A 26,858-nucleotide genomic window follows, 5' to 3' on the forward strand; every position below is an offset into this window, starting at 1 on the left:
GATTTATTAATGACGATGTAATATACAATATGCCGAGTAATGACTTATAGTCTATGCAGGAACGTTTTCAAAATCAGAAACGCTCGAAGTATGAAATATGTGTTCCTCCATTTGATGGTGATTAGTTTGCTTAGATAATTACGCTTTTATACCCAATCAGATTAAACATGATGGTGAGAATAAAGGCTGTGAGAAATTCGCAAAGGTTCCTTCTGAATTTCTGTTGCATTCCACAAAATATTGTTATCGTAAAAGATTCGAAACTAAAATGCTAATTGTGTGCTCATATACAGAATGAAATTACAGAGATTTACAATTATTACTGGAAATTAATGCTATCAACCACTTTGAATATTTTAAAAGCACATAATTTCTAATGCACTAAAATTTCATTTCTTATTGATAGTATGAAATGTAAATTTCCATAACTGTTCTCGAAGTGGATTTGTATTTTGTCAAGTTTAACAGAAAGTCCAAAATATGCCTCTTGAAAACAGCTGTTATTTGTAAACGAATACATAATTATTGTTTTGGTTGTTTCAATGATTTATTCAAGTAGTTTGATAAAAATTCAGGATAGCATAATACCAAAAGCTGCATCTCTTATATGTAAAAGGAAAAAGAAAAGAAATAAAAACTTGGTACTATAAGTATAGGGGCGCCGAATTCCACTTCGCCACGGGCCATATCTAGCTACAGCTCTATGTGAGACACGGAAATCTAGGGGCCTTCATCTTGCATCTATTGTTTAAATGAATCAATAGAAGTATTGAAAACAGGGCCGTATTTATGACTGGGCTGTGGCCCGGGACGGTAGGTTTTTATTTTTTTGGGTGGGGGGGAGGATGGAAAGTTCTCTCAGATTTTTTTTCTTGTAGTGCTCCAGTTCTGAAAGTTACAGAAATCTATTATACACGAGCATAAAAATGGCATCGTGGTGTCAGTTGGTCTTTCTCTCCCCCCCCCCCTTTGTCTTTACTTCAATCTTTGGGGTCCTTGGTTCGATCCCGGCTAAGTAAGTTTGTGGTGGACAACATTGTGTTCGTGGGTTTTCCCTTGGTACTCTCGTTTCAACACTTTCATTCCACCAATTTTTCTATTTTCATTCATTTGCTTTAATTATCCGTTTCCGTTAGCCTAAAAGGCGTAATCGTGAGACGTTAAGTTGAAATATTTCATTCCCCGTAGTGTAGTCGCTAATTCTGTTGTGTTTGGCGCGAGTGGTCCCGGGTTCGAATTAAAATTTCTGGGGGTTTTCGACATCTATGGCCAATAAACCGGCCTGGGAACTATATATGGGTACCATCCCGTCATTTGCCTGATGTAAATGAGGAAAACTCAGGCAAACCTCACCCATGATGTCATAGGAAAGAATGGCAAAATCTGGACACACTGATCTTAAAATCAAGATGACATTTCTTCTGTGACCTAGCCATAGGCGGAGTTAAGAATTGCTTGCTAGGGGGGGAGAAACCTTTTGTCTCCTGGGGGGTACAGTTAATACAAATGAGAATTGAAGGATCTTATAAGTAGCATTTTTGTTTTTTTGTAAAAAAAAAAAAAAGTTGAGGGGGGGTCAATTCCGCCCTATGCCCCCTCATAGCTCCGCCCAGATCTAGGAGCTCGGAAGTAACCAGTATATAACCATTAATATTGGGGAGGTGGTAAATTCTTAAATATGGCTTTGAATAGAAAATCACTATATCGTATGTAGAGTTTAATGTGAAGGTTGTTAGACTCTCTGAAGTCTCCTTTCGGCTGCCAGAAGTCTACCTTCTATAGTTACTAGCGTAAATATCAGGATTTGAATTTATTTTTATTAATCAGATGTTGTAAATTTAGTAGATTTACTGAAAAATCAGTACCATTGGAAACGCTGATTAAATGACTTGTCCCTTAAACAATTGAGAATCGTAAAGCGTAATTGCTGAAAAGTTACTTTTATTTTCAAGTAAAGTTGAAATAATTTCTAGTTTGAGTGATGAGATAAAAACCCCTATTATGTGTGAAGCATCAGCTGTTACACAGATAAGTAAACTTCAAAAATATGTCAAAAGTGAAAGACGATATCAGCAGTAGTGATGTCTTCATTGAGAATACAAACCTTGCTTTTGCATGAAAATGTTTTATTGCAACTACAATGATCTAATTATATATAGAGTGTATGTAGGATGATTTGTATTATCGATAAATAGAAGATACTAAAATGTCTCAGAAGCAGTGCGATGAAGTTAGACGTTTGTTGGCAAATTTGAAATCACATTCAAATCCAGTTGTCTATCAGGCTCTTGTTGATATTCGAACGAAAGTAATAAGAACGGAAGAAGGGATCAAGACATTCGAGAAATTTGGAGGCATTAAATATCTTGTAAAAATTCTTCAAAAGCCAAATGACAAAATATTAGATGTGACTCTTAGTATACTAGGAAACTGCTGTGTGAAAAATGATCCCCGAGTTCAGGTATTGTATTTGTTCATTTTGGCATTTATTCCGAAGTTGGGCGTCCGCTTTGGACACCTTTTTTCGCTGTTATCTCCTTTCCACACTTTTTGTAATTTGTTATTAGGTTCATTTATCCGTGTTCTTCACAAACCCTTAAAAGATTTTGCTCGTTATCAACGTATTGCTTCACAAATGATAAAACTGTTAGTTCATTGCCCTTGTACATTCGCCATGTTGATAACATAAATGCTCGTTTCTTTCCCACAATGCAACTGTTCGGTTACCTTGCGCCAAGTAGTTCCCTCCGCTCGCCGTATAGTCCCATGTTTATAACTGCTTATATATAACAAATAAACAGATTTTTCGACACTCATATATTATCAAGCACACAAAACGATCAAATTATTCATATCTTTCCTGTAAATTTTAAAAAATTTGCTGCAAATGGACGCCCAACTTTGGAACTTAACCCTTAATTTTAAATATTCTTGTAACAATTTGATCCCATGGTAAAGTCATATAGGATGGTCCGTGAGTCCCCTACCGAGGTGTCCCATTGTCCTTCATTCTTGCTGCATAATATAATGCAGCTTCATGTTCTGAGAGGTAATTTCGCAACATAAAAAGAGTTCCAAGTGCCGCGGTAACAGTAGCCTTCAACTCATCATTGGAGTAATAACGTTATATTGACAGCGTCCTTTATGTGTCTTCAAAGAGAGTTATGACACATTGCCAAGTCCGTACCTTTTGCGGGCTATTTCATGAGCGCTGGGGATGTTTCTGCACTAATCGAGCGCACTATGGTTGCCACCTTTCCCAAGCAAACTGTAGGAACACTTTATACAACTATTCGGGGGAAAGAAGATGTACCAGCGTTTCTTTTCCGTAACAATGTAATATGTCTTTTTAAAGTTCATAGCATATCATATGCACCTAAGGCATTACTCGAGCAGACTGCTGTACCAAATTTTCACACATTTATTGTATTTTGCGATTTCTTCTTGCAGAGCATGCACTAAATGAGGAGCTAATGCATAACCACGAACTAACTTGTGCTAGGTGGCCACTAAAAGCACGAACGCTATCTAACCGAGTCATAGCAGGAGCGCAGCAGGGGATTTGCATCAAATCTGCTGTAATTCATTCAGAAATTAAGATATTCTTGAATTACATGGAAGAGTTAATATTTATTACAATAGATTTGATGCGACGTCAAACTGTAAGGTTTGCCTTCTTGTTGACTGTCTCTGCGTAAAATTAAATATTCTAATAACACTTTGTTGTGTGAACGCGTAGGATAAACATTAATATTTATCCATTCTAACGCAGCACTTAGTCTATATTAGTCTACCACTTAATGTGAGACTCGAAGCATTACTTTGATTTGTATCCTCCCATTGGGAATAGTAGCTGGGACCACTTACAGATGAAACGCGCATATTAACCCTTGACCAGGAAGGGTCACACTTAATTTTCAGGTTGCATGGAACTCATCGTCCGCGTGTTTAGATAATCTAAATCTTTATTACATGAGGTACCTCCTTCAAAAATGTAAAACCCTAGAGTACGTGCCAATCTTTTATATCGGTTAAAATCTTTTATTTATGTATTTTCACTTATTTTCCCTATCTTATTAAGGTAAACTCAGGAGTGCGTCTAAATATTTACTAATGCTGAAATTTTCAATCGGAATTCATATCTTCGTCAGCGCCTTATTTATTTACGTATTATTTATTTTAAGCCACTGATGAAAGTGGAGGATCCCATTGAAAATTTCAGCATTAACAAGTATCTAACCGAGTCATAGCAGGAGCGCAGCAGGGGAGCCCGAGAGGATCGAGGGATGCATCTGCAGGGAGCAGGCGCGTGAGCGAGGGAGGCATACGCGTAAACAAGGGTAGTGGAAAAATACATAAATGTCCGCAATAATTTTCAGCTTCAAAAACACTTAAATAATCTTAATAACTCTTACTTTCAAAAGGGCTTCACTTTTTCCCCGGGTACAAATGGCCCACTGCAAGGAGAAATTCGTCTGTTTTGAATTTTTACTTCTTTTCCACACTTCGCATAGTTGATTTTACGTTTCAACATACCATGACGCTGCAAAAACTTTATAATATGACGCTCTTTATCACACAATTCTGTGCAATAAAATTGTATGTTTGCATTATATCCATCGCAAATGTCCATTACTAACACGAACAGAACATTCCCGCCGTTTATTTCCATCTTTTTCGTATTCTTGTATTCTTCCGCTTCAGTAAATGGTAGAGCTGTCTGCCCGAGTGAACTCGCATCTAATTAATAAAAGAAAGCGAGAAAAATCATATAGGCCCTGTAAAATATGGTCAATTTGAATAGAATGTAGCCTACGTATAGGCCTGTATGTTCCGTACCGTACCTAAATACATGCAAAGTAAAAAGTAGAAATAAGTTAACTATCCCAATATTTTCATATAATTTTCCTTGTAGAAACAGTCCCTAACACTTCTTGTTTGTTATTGCTTCAGCTGCTCTCATTCCTAGGGCATTTGCTGCTGCCTGGGGACTGCGGTGGCTCAGTGGTAGACCTTCCATCTCTGGTGCCTGGGCTCCTTGTTTCGGTCCCAGCTGAGCTTTGTGGTAATCAAACGCTGTATGCGTGGGTTTTCTCGGGGTTCTCGCGTTTCCTCCCACTTTCTTTCGTTCCACCATTTCATTTATTTCTCATCATCACCAACTCCTTGAGCCTAGCAGGCATAATCGTGGGATGTAAAACTTAAAAATTACGACAAACAAAATTTACTACTGCCCACATTTAAATGTTTATTTCTACTTACCTGTTGAGAAGTCAAATTACAAAGTGAGCGTAGATTTTGTGTTACCAGGCACATCTGCCTGCCTGCCACTGTTGTGAGGTTTCCTCTTATATTGAAAGCTCCGTATAATCTGGAAACTAAGTTCCAGTAATAATAATAATAGTTACCAACTATATCAATAAATATGAAAATTCGGACATTTTAAAGTCCCGACAAAGCCACGTCATAATGAGGAATATTTTCTCCTAAATCGGAATGAGTAGCAACCTTATCGCGCACACAGAGGGCATAATAAGTCAGAGCTCTATCTTGTTCAGACCAAATCTCCTGTAATTCCAATTTAATCAAGTTTCGATATAAACCATTGTTGTAACATATTGAAATATGAGAAATGGTTTACTGATCCATCAAAGAAGTATGGTCCAATAACATAATGGGCATTAAGCGTTATTCACATTATGAGGTGCAGGGGTTTGGATTCAAGTTCCTCGAAATAATTAGGATTCTCATGAGCTCCGAAATGAACATTTCGTGGCTTATTCGAAGGGTAAATTGAGCTCTCTCGTGGTTGTATGGTTAGCGTACCCACATTTAGTGCGCAGGAGACGTGGGTTCGATTCCAGGCTGGAACTCATGTAGCTCGGATCCTGCGTTAAGCTAAAGGTCCACGTCTCATAGAACCTTCCAGCTGAGAGGGCCGCTAAACCCAAATCTGTTGAACAGTAAATTGCACACTCATCCGTAAACATCACATCCTCTCAAGTGCGGATTGTAAAGGTTCGCAGTGACTCATCGCACACTACTGCTTCTTTTTTCTTCTTTTTCTTTTTAATCAGAATCACTCAGTTTAATCACAAACGTGAGTCGCCATGCTTTAACTCCCTAGTCCTTTGTTATAAATAGGCTATTCGTGTGATTGATCACGGGATACGAAGTTCAGCTGATCTTTTCTTTTTCGGCTTGTCACAAGTACCCACACCCGTGTACTTCTTACAATACGCTCTTAAATTGATCATTACATAAAAAAAAAAAAAAAAAAAAAAAATCAATATTTATGATAAGTATAAGTATAATTGAGTAACATAACATAATAATATAGATGGAGGAGTCTGCTATGTTGAGAAACTGTCTCACAGAACTTGGCGTTGCATCATATTATAAGTCAGAATCCGCAGCAGCGCTCAATACACTCAATACGTAAGATATATGGTTAGATAGGGACTTGTGGGTCACCCTATACTCTTTTGTTTACTTAAACACATAATTTGGCGATATTTGTATAATTTGTAAAAGAAAAATAGTGATTACTGCGTCTAAGTTGTTGCCGATAAATAGGACAGTGATTGATGAAATAGTTTAGTGTAATTATAGCTGCAATATAGACGTAGATAAGTAATTGTTATTTTTTACAAATTATATTTAGTATCTTGGTTATCCCTCGCTGGGAATTAAGTTTAAACACGCATTTGTTTATATGTTAATATCCATCTTACAAGTATATTTGAGTGAAAAGTAAATGTACAGATTCAGAATATCCATACTATCATATTATAGCAATAAATGTAGTGTTTTCATGTTAATATTACCAATAGCTTCTAATATCTTAACGCCTGCGCTTTTCCCACTTTCCACATCATACGTTGACGAGAGTGGGCATCATATTATCCGACTTGCATATTATAGCTATGAATATAATAAAAAAATAAATGGAGATTAAGGATTTATCCCAGCAAAATTTTATTTATTTACTTCTATTTATATTTTTATTATTTGATTTTCAAGTTATTCGAATTTATTGTCAAGAGAAATTGAGTAGATTGTTATGCATTTTCAGTAGCGAGTGTACAGTACAGCAATGAAATTACATAGATAAATATGGACGCTGAATACGTGGAGACTGAAGCTTCGACCTGTGGTCTGATCAATGGAACTATCATTCTTCTTCTTCTTCTTCTTCTAAGTCTTCTTATGTAAGTTATCTGCGGTCGGCTTTTCGAATCACTGCCCACCACCTGTTTTTCTATTTTGTGTCATATCCACTGTCGTTCTTGACATAACCTCCCCACTTTTTCTTTGGCTGGTCTCGGGCTCGTTTCCCACTCTTATACCATGTACTCGATGAGCTACATCTTTCAAAGGTCTTCTTCTTACGAGCCCAAACCACTTCATTCTACTTTATTGCAGTTTTTCTACTACTAGTTTCACCTTTACTGTTCCCCGGGTCACTCCATTCTTAATTTTGTCCTTCCCCGTCATTTCACACATCCACCGCAGTATCTTCGTCTCCGCAACATGCAACTTCTGTTCCTTTCTCCTCTTTGTTATTGGTACCTTATGGTCACACAATACTCCTGCCATTTTGTCCAACCGCTGCTAGTTCCCCTGTTTAGACTTACATCTTCTTTTATTCCTGCATTTTCCTGCAGAATTGATCCCAAATACTTGAATTTCTTCGTCATTACCACTTTTTTTTTTTTTTTTTTTTTTTTTTCGTCCAGTCGTTTTCTTGTACTCTCAATTACATTTTTCCTGAAAAGACAATGTAAATATTCTGTCTTAGTTCTACTAATTCTAATCGAACTATCATTGACACAGTCATTTTATCTGTGTTTTGTTCTTCGTTTCTTCGACTCCTTGTTGCTAGTAAATCAATCCGTTATGACTAAATGGCAGCCCACAGGCGGATTTGGCCTGCAAGTATGTTTCGTCAGGCCCTCGAATAAAAAATGAACAATGTATGATTTGTACACTTTTTTAACTCCATGTGTAATAAGAGGTGTGTAGCTCCCCATCAATAATATACCTGAATCGAGACTTGACTTGTAACTGTGAAAATGTTTTCTTAACCTTAACTGTTCTATCCTAAAGCCATTAGTACCGGGTCAAACTTTAGGAAATAAATGCAGTTTATATAGATCTAATTAGCCCAGAGACATGAAACAAAAAGCAGGCTAAGGAAAATACAATAAAGATTTAGAAAACATTTTTATTTATTTATTTATTGAACAAATTCCTAGATACAACATAATTTTGCCATTTTACACAGGGAAATGTTAACAAGCTGGAAAAGAAAAAAAAAGACAAAAACAATAAAAATAAGTAATAACAATAATCTCAACAAAGAGTGCACAAGTAATATTATTCGGCTAGCATGCGTTTTATTGCTTTTTCAAACATCGGGTAGCTCGAAAAAACGTCCACCTCATTAGTTAGATTATTATAATAATTTGGTACTCTGTGAAAAAGAGACCTCGGTATAATTGTCAACCTAGGGCGTGCACAGGGTCAGATTTAGGTTTGGTGGGGCCCTAAGCTATTGAAGGTAATGGGGCCCTTCAAGTATCAAGATGCGGCAGACGTACGCATCCTATATACAGAAATAAAGAAAGTAGTGATATTTTAGGAAGCAGGCTACCAGAAAGGACCCCATTACTTACATCACAGGAATCTACATCACTCGAAGCACTGTTGGTATATGTAGGTTTTATTTTATTTATTATTTTTCTTATATTTTGGAAATATACAGACAGTTGTTTTCTTCAATTTTGGGGCACCCAACAGAATGGGGCCCTAAGCTATAACTTGTTTAGCTTATACGTAAATCCGGCACTGGGTGTGCAAGATGGAATAGGTGGGTATTCCGGGTTTTGCGGGAAAGGACACGTAAGGATAGTTGTTGAATTAGGGTTTCTGATCTTAGGTTCCCATTAACTATCTTATGAAGAAACTTCAGATCAGAGTTATTTTTGCCTATAGGCCTATATGACTTACACAAATTTATTGATTTTAGACTCAGATGGGGAGGAAGGAAAGTGGAAAATGACTGTTAAGTTTATTTCTTACTGTAGTCTGGCACTATGACATTATAATTTTCTTCTTTCATTCTGTGTGAACCAGACGAACAAATATACTAAGCAGACACCAACAAACCTGGCGTTAGGAGAAGAAAAAGGAACGTCGCCAAGAAGGTTCATGACAACTTGTACATTTCCTCCTTTTTAATTTTTTCTGTTTCTCCATGTCGCTACTTCAGTCTCATACAGCGCTCACTTGGAAATATGACCGACTTACAACATCCACCGGCAAATGTTTTAAGTCCACACTAGCTAGATTTTTCTGACTAATTAGCATTTTTTTTTCTTTTTCATTGTGGATTCGATTTAAGACGAGGGATATATGATAAGTAGAGGAAATAACTGATTTTATATCACACCAAATTCTCTCTATCTGCGAATTCAAAGGTACATGGAGTCAAAAACTGCACTACTGGAGCTGGATTCGAACTTTGGTCTGCGGCCAACACTGCCGATGTGACAACTACCATGCTACCCAGTCTGCTCCCCGAAACAGTCATACATTTTATTCTACCACTATTGAAATCAGTTCTCAACCACTCAAACATGGACTTTATCACAGGTCTTGTTGTGCTTGGATAAGCCAGTGTCAACATTATAGACCAGGAGACAAGTGTTCGACTCACGGTCCAGTCGTATATAGTTTGTATATCCAATAGGAATTTGTTTTATGTTTGATAAGGTGCATTTTCTTCGTTGAAAATAGGAACGTGTAATAACAAAACACTTTATAAAAATAACATAGAAAAGGATGACTGCAAGCAGTATCAATGTAAAAAACTACGAACAGTCTTGTATAGCTTTGTCAGGTGGTTTAATGTAATCGGGTATAGTACAGAGAGTGGCGAAGAGTAGGAGAGCTCTTTTTCTGAGTTTATGCACGAGACTAAGGAATGACAAAAGTGTAAAAACCCTAAGAAAACCCACGCACACGGTGGTCATTTACCACAAATCCCTCTTGGCGGGAGGTGATAGAACCAGGCATCGTGCGCGCCAGAGGTAAGCATTTTACCACTGAGCCATCGCACCCTAGAGGGACCTGCATAGCAAACAGCATACCGATGGTTGGAATTCACTTAAAATCGTGCGTCAGTATTTTGCAGTTACAAAATTTTATGCTGCTTATAAAGATAATTTATTAGCGCTATCTTATTTATATTATCTGTACGGTAGTTGTTTATTATTTGTACGTACCAAAATGACGTACTATTAGTTAATACCCTTACATCCACTGCACAACAATGATCCGTGCTTCCAAATGCCACAAAGATGAGAAATATCCACATTTACGATCTAAATCTAACGTTATTTCTTCAAAATTATTTCGCATATACTTCATTACGATTTATATCACACATTTTAAATATTTCCACTTAACTATCTTTTATTCTAAAGTAACAATTTCTAAGGAAAGCTCGAACTAGTGTCAGCTAATCATATTTAACATCGAACTGACTTATCCACGCCGGATACTATCAATATAACTAAACTGTTCAGTATTAGGATTAGCATATCGTACGTTGTTGTTTATGCAGAAAATACAGGGTTTTGTTTATAAAATAAGCGTTCCCATTTATGTATGTATTTTGTTTAATGTACATAGTATAGATTTTAAATTGAAAATTCTATAAACGAAATATCCAGTATTACTAGCATCGATTACCCGCTTCGCTTTATCTCATGTACCCGTGAAATATGCTGCTTTCGTTTTTAGTGGCGTGGATTTAAACGGCATCGTAAATATCACTGTTCGTCTCAGCGACTCCGAAAACTATGGATTCAACACTAATATGATCACATTCCATCATCTTTATATATATATATATATACCCCCTCCCCCAAGTTGCGGGAGATTGAATTTGGATTTAACAAGGATTGGAAGTGTCATTGTTCATCTCAGCGACCCCGAAAACTATGGATTCGACAGTAATATCGGTCATTTTCGATCGTTTTTTAAATATCCTCTCCCCTCCACTAAGTTGCACCATCGAAGTGATGTGATTAAAAAGCATATCAGATCCGAACCTCATCTATGTTGAAAATTTCATCGAGATAGGTCGGGTGGTTCAAGCGGTGCGAAATTACAAACATAGTCACTTTAAATTTTGTAGTATAGATTTTATTTCTTGGTAGACGGGGGTAAATTATGATGAATTTTCGTGTATGGTTTCCAGGGTACCTTTTTAAAGTACCAGTGTGAGTAAACCTAAAGTAATACTTTAGGCATTGATAATTTTAAAGCATTAAAGGCAAGTTTTGTCTCATTAATTCATTAAATGTTGGTATTGTTGACAGTGAAACATGCAGGTGTGTTGTTCGTTATATAAGGAATGTTATTTGTTTTGTCGATATGCGTGCATCAATATAAATTAATATCTGTATAGTAGGCATTTTGAATTAATATTTAATATGATTGTTATATTAAAACTTCTCACGTTAATATCATATACTCTAGGGCATACTTTCTAAAAACAAAATTTTTCATTGTACCTCGAGCATTCTTCCTATTTAGGGTTCCATTTTCAATGTATTTCAGTTACCGCAGTGACCATGATCTCGTGCAGATGCGATAAAAGCAGAAACGTTTACTGTGATTCCATTAATGTACTATATTCATTGTCCTAAAAGCCCTAAGTATTCCAGATAGCACACTTTAGAAGGTAATAAACACCACAAAAGCTAACGATTTTTTAAAAAATGATTAGTGATATTGAACTATTTTTACATAGCTCCTCACTGAATGAAGTTTATAAAATGAGTCGATTTAATACCTAAAACTGTTGAATTTATTGACAATAAGTGTGATTTCTGAAATACTTGAGGCTATTTTTCTTTCACAGAACAAGGAACATAGTATATCACCGGAGTTAAAGTGATAGTTTCTGCTTATATCACATTTGCACGGGATCATAGTTACAGCGATTACTGAAATATAGTGAAAATAAAATTCTAAATAGGAACAACTCTGAAGGTGCAAGGTGAGGTTTTTCTTACCTTATTGTTATCGTAAATCCCTACACGCTTCATGACATGTGTTTTTACTTTTTTTTTTTTTTTTTTTCAGTTCCGGAGATCCAATGGTATTCCACACGTTGTTCTTATCTTGAAGAATATTACGAAAGACAGTATTGTTAATAGAGTCTGTCGATTGGTTGGAAATCTATGTAAAGATGTGAAAAATGTGGATCTTTTACATAGGGAGAATGCTACAGCAGGTCTACTGACAGCATTGAAAGCTGAAAAGAGCAGCACTTTCACGAAGCAAATGGCCGTGAGGGCCCTGCGGTAAGATCAAAACAAGGTGATATGGTCAGTAGAATAAAGAACAATCTGTCGTCGGGCGTTGCATCAAATCTGCTGTAATTCATTCAGAAATTAAGATATTCGTGAATTACATGGAAGAGTTAATATTTATTACAATAGATTTGATGCGACGTCAAACTGTAAGGTTTGCCTTCTTGTTGACTGTCTCTGCGTAAAATTAAATATTCTAATAACACTTTGTTGTGTGAACGCGTAGGATAAACATTAATATTTATCCATTCTAACGCAGCACTTAGTCTATATTAGTCTACCACTTAATGTGAGACTCGAAGCATTACTTTGATTTGTATCCTCCCATTGGGAATAGTAGCTGGGACCACTTACAGATGAAACGCGCATATTAACCCTTGACCAGGAAGGGTCACACTTAATTTTCAGGTTGCATGGAACTCATCGTCTGCGTGTTTAGATAATCTAAATCTTTATTACATGAGGTACCTCCTTCAAAAATGTAAAACCCTAGAGTACGTGCCAATCTTTTATATCGGTTAAAATCTTTTATTTATGTATTTTCACTTATTTTCCCTATCTTATTAAGGTAAACTCAGGAGTGCGTCTAAATATTTACTAATGCTGAAATTTTCAATCGGAATTCATATCTTCGTCAGCGCCTTATTTATTTACGTATTATTTATTTTAAGCCACTGATGAAAGTGGAGGATCCCATTGAAAATTTCAGCATTAACAAGTATGTAGACGCATTCCTGAGTTTAAGTTAATACTTGTAATCATACACCAATTTAGTTCCTTTAGTAGTTTTTCATATATATATATATATATATATATATATATATATATATATATATATATAATATAGTATCATTACTACAGGTCTTTTTTGCACAGTATGAGGCTTACATTGATATTGTCTTTTTCGTAATAGCGAACATAATCAGTAACATACGAGGGCCACTATTTATATTTTGAGCTTTGGCAACCCTTATTTCTTGATTTTCTTTCTACATCTGTTGAAAAATATTTTTAAAAAAACTTGTTTTAACCTTCACTGATAACGAACTTGTTTCTGACGAAAGCAAGACTAGTTTTCATATAAAAACTGTGATAACTTCTACATGGAACCGTTGTTTGCTACTGTTCGAAAATTGAGTTCTTGTATTTGACAACAAGCAAGTAATTCATACTGGGATTTGTTTGATCATTTGCTTTAGTACTGTCCATGTGACCTTAAACTAATGCGACTTAAATATAAGTTATGAATAGTATTTAATTAGAAGGTCAGCTTAATAAATTAAATATCATCATTATGAAGGCTTTTTCCAGTTATGACAGATTTTGTCGCCTCTCGAAACTTTCCAACCCGTGGAAACGCACTTGTTGCACATGTAGTAGAGCCGGCCCTGGTTCCACACTATCTCTTGCTGTGTTCAAGTTCTACTACTTCCGGTTGCAATAGAGAAATAAAGTCGGAAGTGCTTGCGATACTTGAAAGCGTGTAAAAAGTGTGCTTCTTACTATCTATTATCATATTTTTCACTACCAAGGCCACTATTTATATTTTGAGCCCTGGCAACACTGATTTAGTTAGGCGCTATTTTTGTTTGGATAGAAACGTTTGACATTGTTGACCATAACGTACTTCAAATGTTTTGTCAATAGCTTTATTTGTGTTGTTTACGTTTACTTGAAGATTACGTGACAACAGAAAAATGGAATTAACTCGTGAAAATTTTCGTGCGATGATATATTACGATTTTCGACGTGGATTATCAAGACAAGAGTGCATCGATCAACTTACTTCCACATTTGGCGATGAAGCCCCATCCTTTGTCACTGTGAAACGCAGGTATAACGATTTTACTCGTGGTCGCCACTCGCTCATTGACGAAATTCGCGAAAGTCGTCCAAAATCAGTTGTTATTTAAGAAAACGTTGATGCTGTGCAAAACCTAATACAGCAAGATCGTCATGTGACATACTGTGAGATTGAGGCAACCGTAGGTATTAGTTCCACCAGCATATACAAAATATTACGTGATCATTTAGCTGTGAGAAAGGTTTGTTCTCGTTGAATCCCACATAATTTGACAAAAACTCAAAAAGAATTGGTGATTGGTGCCCACAAATGGTCAATAAATGCGATGGCATTGCTTCAAAAGACGTATATAAGATTGTAACAGGTGACGAATCATGGATATATGCATATGAGCCGGAACGTAAACAGCAGTCGACTGCAAGGGTGTTTCAAGATAAACCAAATCCAACAAAAGTTGTTCGCGCTCGAAGCACATCAAAACAAATGGTCGCCTGTTATTTCGGGAAGACTCGTCATGTGGCAACTGTGTCTTGAGAGGAACGTAGAATGGTCAAGTCTGAATGATACACAACTATTTGTTTGCTGGAGGTCTTCAGTCAAATATGGAAAACAAACAAGCACCGTCGGATCATTCTTCATCAAGACAATGCAAGCTCTCACACATCTCGTCTAACAACCGACTATTTGAACACTCAAAAACTCGAATTGATGGGTCATCTGCCTTACAGTCCTGATTTAGCACCCAGTGACTTCTTGTTCCCGAATGTCAAGAATAAATTCCATGGATAACGATTTTCGTCGGCGGAAGAAGCCATTGATACGTATAACCGTTACCAGGTTATAGAAGTTTTTTTTTTTTTTTTTTTTTTTGTGTGTGTGGCCGCTCTGTATATTTTGGAAAGACAGTAATTATTTTTTCGATTTATACTTTATTCTGCGACGCAAATAAGTTCTTTCTTCGGTGGGAATTGCTTCTTCCCCCCGCAATCGAACAAAGAAGTCTTTATCGTCCATTCATATATATGTTTAAAACGTTGCTTTGTGGTGAGAACATTTCAGTGAGCAACGAAGCTTCTCAAGTGTTTCTCCCTAACTTAGTAATATGCAAAAACTATGTTATATGGTTATTTGGAACTGAATTAAGTGTATCTTCCAATTATTTATAGAAATACTGCGATCTAAAACAAACCAGGTGCCTGAGCACCAAGGAGACGCCAGCCACATCGCTTTAGCAGCTCATTATCTAAATGTTCCCACAGTCAAGTTATCACAATGTCTTGTGCATCGTGGCCAGTGGACTAACATTAACGCCAACTCTTTTTTTATATTCTATTTGCATGTGCATTTGCATGTTCCGGGCTAAAGTATAGTGATTTAACCTGAGTGCGTTTGAGAATGAACTGCCAACATTGATCCTTCGATCAATGCAGCTCGTATCTCGAACCTCTAAGTTCGAGGAGTGTTACTCCACGTTTCGAGGCAGCAACCATGCACGTCGCGTCGACCATCAAGTATAATGTTGTGCTAAGGGGTATACGTTATTAGCTAGCCCCAATCAGTGAAACCCAGGTTCACACACCTTGTGCGTATAAGTTGTAAACGCGCCCTCCAACATTATCATTTCACTTTGGAGACTATCTATTTTTACTGAAGAGTAACGTCGACATTTGAGGATTGCTTGGAGCAGCAACTATATTACTTTGTGGGATTATCCCGGCGACATTTCCCCAGTGCTAATCCCCCAAGTGCATTAGTGGTGTGAGAAAAGTATATCTAATGGAATCATTATCTTGGTCTTCAATCCTAATACATAAAGCGACAAAGGGCTAAAGTATAGTGAGAAAGTAAAGTGTGATTTTATTAAAGGAAATAATTATACATATGCAGTGTTGAGTGTTGTGATTATTTTTCTAATCCGTCATTTTTTTTCTTTAAATAGTATTTTAATAAGTAAGCATAGTGTCATTTAATCCAGTGTGTTTTTGTTGTGTGTATGAGTGACGTTTGTGTGCGTTGTGGTCTGAGTGACCGTCTGATCGTTCGTGAGGTTTTCGAGACGAGACATCCGAACCTCTCGGTGCGTAATACCCATCTCATTTATGAGACCAGCAGGCAATTTAAAGATAATTTTGTAATTCCTTTTAGGATATGTCTTTCAACGCCTTACCCAGGTAAGTCCAGGTATCCAAAACATACTTATTGGCAAAACCACGGAGGACAGACCCCGGAAAACAGTTATATAAATAAATGGTACCCGAACAGCGACCCGATACCAGGAGATTATATACGTTCAAAAACCATATTATGGAGGTGTCTCAAGAAGATTGGAAAAAATGCTTTGACAAATAGTTCGAACGAATGCAAAAGTGTATTAATCATAAAGGAGAATATTTAAAAAAACAATAAATCGATTTTCAATGACAGATTAGTGTTTTTTCATTATTAGGCTCAAAATATAAATAGTGGCCCTCGTAGAGAAAAGTAATAGTAAAGCTTTAAAAAGATAAAAAGCCATGGAACGAGGAATGAGTAGTTACAAAGATATTACAAAATTGTTATCTACATTATGGAATGTCAGTGTTCTCAATTTCAAAACTTTTTTTTTTTTTTTTTTTTTTTTTTTTTTTTAAAGTCATGTTTCCGTGATTTTTCAAATATTTTAACAGTAGTTCTGAAAAGTACTTCTTCAAATAAGATTTATGTTTATGACTTCAGTAACCTCGTAAGTGTTCATATTGAGGCTAATACCAAATTGCCTTATTAAATATTTGTCAGAAAGAAATATTTCTACAGATTGAATTGTAGCAGTATAGTCGAAATATACCCGGGACAACCTTCTTCTGCGGAACATGTCATGTAAAATACATAATTCCCTTTGAAATTATACTTAAACATATTTTCTAGTTAAGTATTGTTTTCTACTTTGGATATTCATGTTTTTCTTTCTTTCATACTGTAATACCATTCATTGAACTGTTACTTAACTATCTGCTGTTATTTATATTTTATTCCCTGTACTTAACTGCTTGATATTCTGTCATATCTGTTGAAAGTATTTATTGTTCTGGTAATTTTCTTTCTATCTGACGTTCCACACTAATTTTATTAAGCACGTAACGACACATATTATTTACCTTTAGAAAATAAACATCTATATTGTTTTACAACAGGATGATGGCTGACTCAGTTGATCATAAGGAGAAAATTGTAGCTCAAGAAGGAGTGCGTGCAGTATCAGAGCTCCTTGCTACAGATAACGACGATACGTTGTTAGAGGAAGTTGTAAGAGCAGTGGCTGCATTCACAGCAAATTGCACTGAAGCATGTGCTCAACAGGTAATTAATTTTGAAGATTTTTTTTCTCGTAATACAAAAAAAAAAAAAAAAAAAAAATCTTCCTTTCTTTCTTTCTTTCTTGGAAATAGTCCAATAGTCGTGACTGACTCGTCTTGCAACTGACACTGTTTTGTATAATGCAAGCGCACACTTTACTGTGAGCATTTCTGTTGCTTATCTTCTTTTATTTCATTAGCTAAAATTATAATTTGTAATATTTTCAGCATGTTAAAGTTTTCATATTTCTTGTACACACTTATGTGTTAATTAATTGTATATTAAAGTTAAAAAAAAAAAAAGTAATAATATTTTCCTCTAAGTGCGTTGTGGTTTCTTCTATCCTGTATATTTCGATATCGAATTTCAACTGATATCATAGTGAAGGAAAGTACATCCGAAAAAAGTTTCGAGCTGGAAACAGAAACCACGTGCCTATTTTTCCCGAAACTATGTTTCCAATAATGACAGAATTGATAAATTGGCATCACTGTAACCATATGACTGTTGCTAGTGATAGTTGTAAATAGTGATGTTTCTAATCAATCTTACAATGTTTTTTTTGGTGCTCCATTAATATGTGTGCTGAATTTCACAGACAACCATAAAGGATAAATGACCCATTAGTATACTTATTGCAGACTCAATGAAGACATGATTCGAAACTTAGTTTTTGTTGGAAAAATAGGCATATGATTTCCGTTTACAGCTCGGAACTGGTTTTGGTTTCTCTGATGATGGTATCAGCTGAATTTAGCTACCGAAATATATAGGATTAAAGAAATCACAACACACTTGCAGGTATTATATATATATATATATATATATATATATATATATATATATATATATATATATATATATATATATACTTTATTATACAATTGGGGTACTTTGTTTGGAGTTTAATGCCCATTGTCTGTACCGAGGATACATAAGACGTGGACCTGCTCTTAACATGGAATCCGAATCACATTATCTTCAACTGGAATCGAAACCGGACTTCTCCCACGAAATGGAACTTACAAAATATAATTCTTTTGTTAATAATATTAATCAAAAGGTTCCAAGTTTTCAGAACTCTTGCCAGCAGTAAATATATTGCCATTAGACAAGGTCCATTTTTAAATCTTACATATTTCGTAATGAAAGTAATTATTAATGTTAATAACCCAAAGGACGTAGAAAAGTTGACTATTCTTTCCTGTATATATATATATATATATATATATATATATATGACTACCAACCAACGTCCGTGATAGCGGAGAAACCAAAAGTGGGAGGAAAGCAAAACTTTGCACGAAGCAACTATACGGAGGGGGACATGGTTTTACGTAATAAGGAATACAACTCAGCCATCCCAGTGTTGCCATCCCAGTATAAAGTTATATTTTTTTCAAATGGCACTACGTCAGGTTATTACATATTTCAAATCGACATGTTACACGAAAGCTGAAAATACCACATTTATTATTTAGTGTTTCAAACTAAGAATGTTATAGTATCCCAAACATCCAAAATTTGGAAGGCTCTTTCACACATACAACACAACAGAGATGGACAAAACAATGAACAACGGAAGTACCTCAGTATTGGATACTATGGCCATGGTATGACTTGTTTCGAATGAATAGCAATAAAGTTATAAGGGCTTAAAAATTTGATTTTTTTTTTTTTTTTTTTTTTTTTGAACGGCTTTATTTCGAAAACATGCTAAGATAAGTATCATAACTAATTACTTGTGTGGTTTGCAATTGGCAAACAAATCGAAATTCTCTAAACAACAAAATAATTTACACATCCATTGCAAATCACAGAAGTAACTAGATATGATATTTATCTAAGGTTTTTTTTTTTTTTTTTTTTTTTTTTTTAAATAAAGCCTTTCAGAAAAATTCAAATTTTTAAGCCCTTCTAACTTCGTTTTTATTCATTCCAAACAGGTTATACCATGACCAAAGTATCCAACGCTGAGGTACTTCCGATGTGCATTGTCTGGTCCATCTCTGTTGTGCTGTATGTGTGATAGAGGCTTCCAAATTTTGGAGGTTTTTGCTACTATAACATCCTTAGTTTGCAACACTGAATAATAAGTGTGGTATTTTCAGTTTTTGTTTAACATGTTGATTTGAAATATGTAATAATCTGACGTAGTGCCATTTGGAAAAATGTAACTTTATACTGGGATGGCAATACTGTTCACTTAGTGGTGTTGTTTATTACGTAAAACGATGTCCCCCTCCTTATAGTTGCTTCGTGCAAAGTTTTGCTTTTCTCCCTCTTTTGGTTTCTCCGTTATCACGGATGTTCCAGATAAATTGTCCACCCTGTATATATATATATATATATATATATATATATATATATATATATATATATATATATATATATATATATATATATATATACAAGGTGTTTCAAAACAATACCGACAACGTTTGGGAGGTAATTCCTAACACCAAAATAAGACGAAAAATATAGACTAACCTGGGTGCACAAATGCTTCCTTTCGGAGTTATAGGCTGCCGAAAACATAAAAGATGAACTTTAAAGGCTTTTAGCTCCAAAACTGTGGGACCTACCGTAGTCGAGTCAAGACTCTACTGGGAACTAATATGTGCTCTATCCAAAAATACATGTTTCAGAATCCTAAGGTACTCACGCAACAATTTTTGTACAGGCAGTTTGGGTACGGGCATATAATCTGAAGTACTCACTAACTACCTCTATAAAAATTGTTGCGGAAATACTGCAGAATTCTGAAGCATGTATTTTTGGATAGAGTACATACTAGTTCCTTAGTAAAGTTTTGACCCGACTACGGTAGGCCAAATAGTTTTGGAGCTATGGACCTTTAAAGATCATTTCTTTCAAGTTTTCGGCAGCCTATAAATGAAATGAAATGAAATCTTTAAGTTTTACGTCCCACGGTTATGCCGATTAGGCTAAAGGAGACGGTGATAATGAGAGATGAGTGAAATGGTGGAATGAAGAAAGTGGGAGGAAACGGGAGAACCCCGAGAAAACCCACGAGCACGGTGTTTGTCCACCACAAAGTTCACTTGGCGGGGGCTGGGATCGAACTCGGGACCCCAAGCACCAGAGGTGAACGCTCTACCACTGAGCCACCGCGCCCCCCGGGCAGCCTATAACTCCGAAAGGAAGCATTTGTGCACCCAGATTGATCTATACTTTTTGTCTTATTTTGGTGTCAGGAATCACCTCCCAACGTTGTCAGTGTTGTTTCGAAACACCCTGTATACATGTTTTGCGGATAATCTTATAAAGCGACATTAGTTTGATGTATATAAATATATTTTCCATTTGTATATATACAAATCAAAATACAGCTTTTTTTTTAAAAGAAAAAAAAAATGGTAGTTCGCGATCAAATTTTACTCGATTGATTACAAGCACTAGTGTTAGCATTAACCTTGCGTAAATGGTGACATTTGTTTAGTCTAACTACTGTGTAAATCCATTTCATTTAGAAAATCTAAATCATTAGTCTTGCCCCAGGACCTTCAGAAGAGCAATTAGAATTTTAGAGATTGAATTTTCGTATTTTTTAAAACAATATATTCAGATAAGAAAAATCAATAAATAAAAAGAGCACTAATTTTGTCTCAGTCATATTAAAATGTATTCACTTAATACGAATTCGTGATAGACTGTCTTTCAAAATCAATCAATTGCTCCAATGGACACCTGTAATACCTGTGTGATTTTTTAAAACACATGCTCAATGATGGAACTAACAAGTAAGTAGGCATGCAGTTTTTCAGCTCGGAGGCCGGAGAGGAGGGAGAGGGAGAGAAAATATAAAATAAAAAGAAAATGCCGACTGTATTATTACTCCACTCTTTAAATGTTTCAAGAAAAAAATGTATAGGCAGGTCCATAGTGCATAGGGTTGGAATGGAGAATGAAACACAACGGAAAGTGAAACACTCGGTACTCAGAAAGAAGCTCGAAAAAAATTGTGCTAATTCAAATGTTTCGTACGCCTTGCACGATAAGCATGTATTAGTACCCCACGCATCGTAGTCACTAACATTCTCACCTTTGATGCGAGTGGCCGTGGGTTCGATTCCTGGTGGGAACACTCGGTCGGAAAGATGTAACAGGTTTTTCAGGTCAACCATCCTGAGTGTTTTTTGTGGGTTTCCCTCATTCACATCAGATAAACTCCAGGATGGTATCTAACATAATGATTCCAGTCCGCTTTCTTCCTTCCCCATTCCTTTCTTGCTCTCTAATTCCTCGGACAGTGTGGTCGCCGAGGGACGTCATCCCTCATACGTAACGAGCTAACATGGCCATAGCTGTGAAAATCCCAGAAATTATTTCCTAATCCTAATCCTTAGCATATATTTTCATTTCTTCATTTATCTTTGCAGATTCCCGAGCGGTTGTAGGTAGTACTCAGCGTTCTTGCATCAAAATCTAGAGATCCCGAGTTTCAATCCAGTGAACTTTGGCGCGGGACCCCCGGGTTCGATTCCCAGTTTTAGCTCATGTGGTTAAGATCCCATGTTAAGCTGTAGCTCCACCTCTTAAATAACCTCGGTGCTGAAAAGGACGCTGAACTCGCATCCATCCAACCAACCAATCGAATCCGGTCATCCTCGCTTCGGGTTTCTGGCGTATTTTTCTCAGTACCACACGGCGGATGTCGAGGTGATACCTTGAAATATTTGCTTTGTAAATGATGTGTATTATGATAAAGGATGACATTGTCCTCGTAAATTTCATCTGACTTTTTTTTTATTTAAATAAATAAATGAAAATACAGGGAATCATAATTTTTTTACTGTTGATTACCTGTATTCTATTTTAATTTGCAAACCCATGTGAAAATGAAGCGTAAGTCAGTGATAACTTTTCATTTTAAAATATGTACAGTTAGTAAATCGTATTTTTCAAAAATCTCAGCATGTGAACCCTTTAAAGATCTTTGCTTTTATTTTGGTCTCCAAAATCACCTGCATAATGTATATATACATTTCATTTTCCAACATACGCAAAATATAGAGAATCAACCCATCCAACAAAATTCTGTATCTTTTTCTTCTCACTTCAGCATGTTTAGTAGTTGTCAGTGTTATTTTTATTCATTGTGTAATGCGATTGGTTATACTTTGATAGGGAAAGAGCAAATCCTGTACAGTTCTAATTTAAATTACATTTTCAATGTTTCTTGTTGTTCTTTTTGAGAGTTTCGTATGGATCTCTACCTTTTTTGAATTATTTTCGGTTTCTTTATAAACAGTTGATTAACAAAGTGCATTACTCCCATATAGTTTTTTGTTCCATTAATTTCAGAATTGTTGAGTCATAGAGTTCATGCGTGTGCTGAAAATCTATGGAAAATTTCTTTCTTTCTCTCTCTCTCTCTGTGTGTGTTAAAATTATTTATCTGTTTTGTATTATAGATCCAAGGTGATGGAAAGGGTTATGAACATCTTGTTTCACATACAACGAATCCTAAAGTGAGAGAAAAGGCTTTGGTATCGTTAATAAATTTAGCTCATGTATCATCTGCACGTCCTACTCTAGGCAATGCTGGCGTGATCCCTGTTCTCATAATGGAATTACAAACAACAGAGCCAACGTTAGGTAATTATGTCTTCAATATTCAGTGTCGTATTTTATGAAGTACTGTAGTATTTCACCAATATCGAGTAACTGTTCCTTTCATTGATATTTTATTTTAACTTGGACATTGGCGCAACCACTTGTTTAGTTATGATGAGCTTCATGCAGAATTATTTATTTTAAGACGTTACAATTATATTTTATTCGTACAGTAGTGGCGACAAGGAGTCATAATTATGAGAAAAAATTGTGATAAAAATGTAAAATTAGCTTATAGCGTACATTATATAAATAATGATCAGTTGGTGTTAATATAATTGTTTTTACTATTGTTATTTCATTAAGTACAATTCGTAAACTTTCACTTTTTTTGTATCACAATAAATATTTCAGTTTCATGTGTACAAATGGAAGTTACATTGTTACTGTTATGATTTTAAGGTTAAATACGGAAGAAGCTTTGCATTTAATATATGGTGGAACAGCTTAACATGGGATCTTAACAACATGAGTTACAACTAATCCCTCTTCCTATGCTATTGGTTATAGTTGAAAACAGTTAAGTAGCAGAAATATTAACTACAAATTGGGAGGGATTAGTTGCAAGGTGTAATATCAATTTACATATATAATTTGTCATCTATCAATTTACAAATTATGAAGAAAAAATCAAATTATAGTACACTAGGTTATCATGTTCTGACTATGTATGTCAGAAACTGGAACAACTGGTTAATATATCTTCTGTATTAATAAGACTGAATATACTCGTGTAATGATTGCATCGTAACCAGACATTTGATTGACATAAATTTTTAAACATAGCACCTACCTTGAACTAACAAGTAACACTTCACATCGTTGCTGCCGGTCTGACGCTAAACTATACATTTTCGGAAAGCACTAGTCCTAAATAGGATAACTACACAGTGCGACGGTCAGACGTTGCCGCGTTCAGGACTTATGGAGCGTCAAACATTAACATGGGGTTTATGAGAGTTACAGGAAACGAAGAAGAACACAAGGTTTGTGACGTTTGAATCGACGTTGTCTGATTGAGCACTTGTTTGCGTAAGTTAAAGGGTACAATCAATGTGCAAATCGTCGAACAGAGCATGAGAGATGCAAAGAGTGCGCTCACAGTGTGCACACTTGACGAACGGTAGTTCGCCGCACGTGAAGCACACGTCACCTTCGTCGAGGGAGTCAAAGCAGTACTCGTGCGGAGAGATCCACATTCCCGGCTCCTCGTCCAGATAGCCAGCCTTGTGGAAAGCGTACCGGATCAGGTTCTTGAATCGGGGTGCGCTGAACTGGTAGAGTGAAAACGACTGTAGTGCCAGGAATCGATCGCGATGCCAGATATCCATGACACTGTCCATGGCCAGTGTGTCGGTCACAAAGCGTACAAAGGACTTGTACTGACGGAAGAAATGCACATCTAAAGGCTGAATCTTTCCAGTGCAACCACCAGGAATCAGTCTCTTGTGCAACGCAACGTCGGCAGGCTTCAGTGCGTTCGATAGATTGTCGTCCTTGTTCAGAGTCCACGAGTCCAATAGCAAAACGATCTTCTTCCGATCATCAGGCATGCTTGGCCAGAACACTTGCTCGTAGAAGTCCTTAAGGTCGTCCCTGTTCATGTTGGACGTTTTGCCAGCAAATGATTTGATGTTCGGTGGATCTGCAGGCTTGTTTCCCGGAAACTTTCCACTTGGTTCCGACACCAGTACATACATCGGCCGCAGAATCTCTCCGGCCATGGTGATCACGGGCATGATCATGTAGCTGTGGGTTGTTGCGCTCATGGATCCCACAACCGCTCGCACGACTGTTGTTCCTTTGGTACGGAGAGTGCGAGTACTCTGCAACAACTTCTTGAAGCTACTCTGATCTGCATTGGCAACCTGCGTTGGTGGGATGCTTTCGCTTGCAATGAGCTCGCGAGTCGCTAATACGAAAGCATCAGCCTGCTGCTGCAAGTCCAACTCTTTCAGTTGCCAGGTCCTGCCGACCCTGTGGGTGATTGCACGGTCCACGATGTTGTTGCGCTTCTTGAATCTGTACACCCACGACGGTGATGCCTTGAACTTGAGACTCTTGTTAGGGTCCAGTTCATTAGCTGTTTGCCTAGCCCAAATTCGCAACGTTCGATCGTGAATGATAGCAGTGTGCTGTTTCTCCGCGAACATGCCCCGAACTGCCTCATTGATCTCTGCCATCAGCGTCTTCTTGTCATCTTTGCCTTGTGTTGCCCCAAAGTGACGTAGCACGCCAATGTTCCGAATATACCTGAACTGATTCTGCAGAGTCGAGTGGGTAGCACGACCGGTCTTTGTGTTCCAAGGCCTACCTGTTTTTGGATTTACCGTCCAGTAGGCATAGGCTTTTGCCTTGTACTCGCGCCACTGCTCTGGTGTCATTTTGGAGTCTTCTGGAGGCTGATCCTGGAACTTCGGCTTCTTCACAGGAGAGGGCAGGTATTCTGACGCTGATGAGCCAGATGCGGAAGACGTATGAGACTGCTGCGATGACGAAGGCATCTCTGCATCCTCCTGCTCTTGGTCTTCCTCGTCTCCAAAATCCATGTCTCCGTCCCCCTGGTCACCATCACTGTCACCGAAGCCGAGCGTACGAATCTCTTCAACGACTTCCATCCCGCTGGTCAAAAGAGACTTGATGTGTGCCACCATCCTTTGCTCTTCCAAATTTGGATTGCGCTCATTTGTCCCGATCTCGGCCACCAGAGCCCAAACGACCACTTTCGGATCCATCTTACAACGCATACCTAAAAAACACAAAAACAACACAAATGTTAGCACAGAGTACAAATGCAAGACGAATTAGCATGAAATAATACGACTGCTACAACACAAATGTTAGCACAGAGTTCAAATGCAAGACGAATTAGCATGAAATAATACGACTGCTATGGTTACTCTCATAAACCCCATGTTAATGTTTGACGCTCCATAAGTCCTGAACGCGGCAACGTCTGACCGTCGCACTGTGTAGTTATCCTATTTAGGACTAGTGCTTTCCGAAAATGTATAGTTTAGCGTCAGACCGGCAGCAACGATGTGAAGTGTTACTTGTAAGTTTTTATTATGTCAGATTCGTTAAAATGCGTATGTTTAGGAAGGTAACAGGAATTCAAAATATTATCTTCCTAAACGGTTGTGAATTTAGTTCGAAGTCTGTTGAAGAACTTATTTAGACACAATTTCCAAGTTCATATGAAGTTACATATTACTGAACAGGAAATAGGATCAAAAACAAGGAAAGTTCTAGAAATAAAAACAATGTGTTTTCTTGCTGGAATGAGAAGGTTTTATCAGGTCACAGGACATGTATTTTGAAAACTATCATTTACCATCATGTTAAACGGTTGCTTACTGGTAGAGCGTTCACCTCTGGTGCATGGGGTCCTTGGTTCGATACCAACTCGCGCCAAGTGAGCTTCTGGTGGACAAGCACCATGCGTGGAGGTTTTCTCGGGGTTCTCCAGTTTCCTCTCACTTTCTTCATTCCACCATTTCATTCATTTCTCATAATCACCATCTCCTTTAGCCTAGCCGGCATAACTGTGGGACGTAAAACTTAAAGAGTTCGATTTCAGTCATGTTTTGATAAACAATTTATCATATCTTCACATTGTCTTGTGAAGCCATTACATCACTGAGATGAGTGCAAGATACTCCAAAGTAAGCAGTCATAATTGGGGATGCTAT

General features: G+C 36.8%; 1 protein-coding gene across 1 annotated transcript in view; it reads left to right on the forward strand.

Annotated features, from left to right (window-relative positions):
* Window positions 1-1,898: 1,898 nt before the first annotated feature.
* The window catches only part of Rnb (BTB/POZ domain-containing protein Rnb), a 41,172-nt gene continuing 16,212 nt past the window's right edge, over window positions 1,899-26,858 (forward strand). The window contains exons 1-4 of the mRNA XM_081771459.1: window positions 1,899-2,461; window positions 12,160-12,380; window positions 17,364-17,529; window positions 22,965-23,148. Of these exons, the coding sequence (XP_081627585.1) occupies window positions 2,207-2,461; window positions 12,160-12,380; window positions 17,364-17,529; window positions 22,965-23,148 (826 nt within the window). The 5' untranslated portion in view covers window positions 1,899-2,206. The remainder of the gene's footprint in view (window positions 2,462-12,159; window positions 12,381-17,363; window positions 17,530-22,964; window positions 23,149-26,858) is intronic.

The sequence above is a fragment of the Thermobia domestica genome, chromosome 9, assembly GCF_964235325.1.
Source record: "Thermobia domestica chromosome 9, izTheDome1.hap1.1, whole genome shotgun sequence".
Classification (NCBI taxonomy): domain Eukaryota; kingdom Metazoa; phylum Arthropoda; class Insecta; order Zygentoma; family Lepismatidae; genus Thermobia; species Thermobia domestica.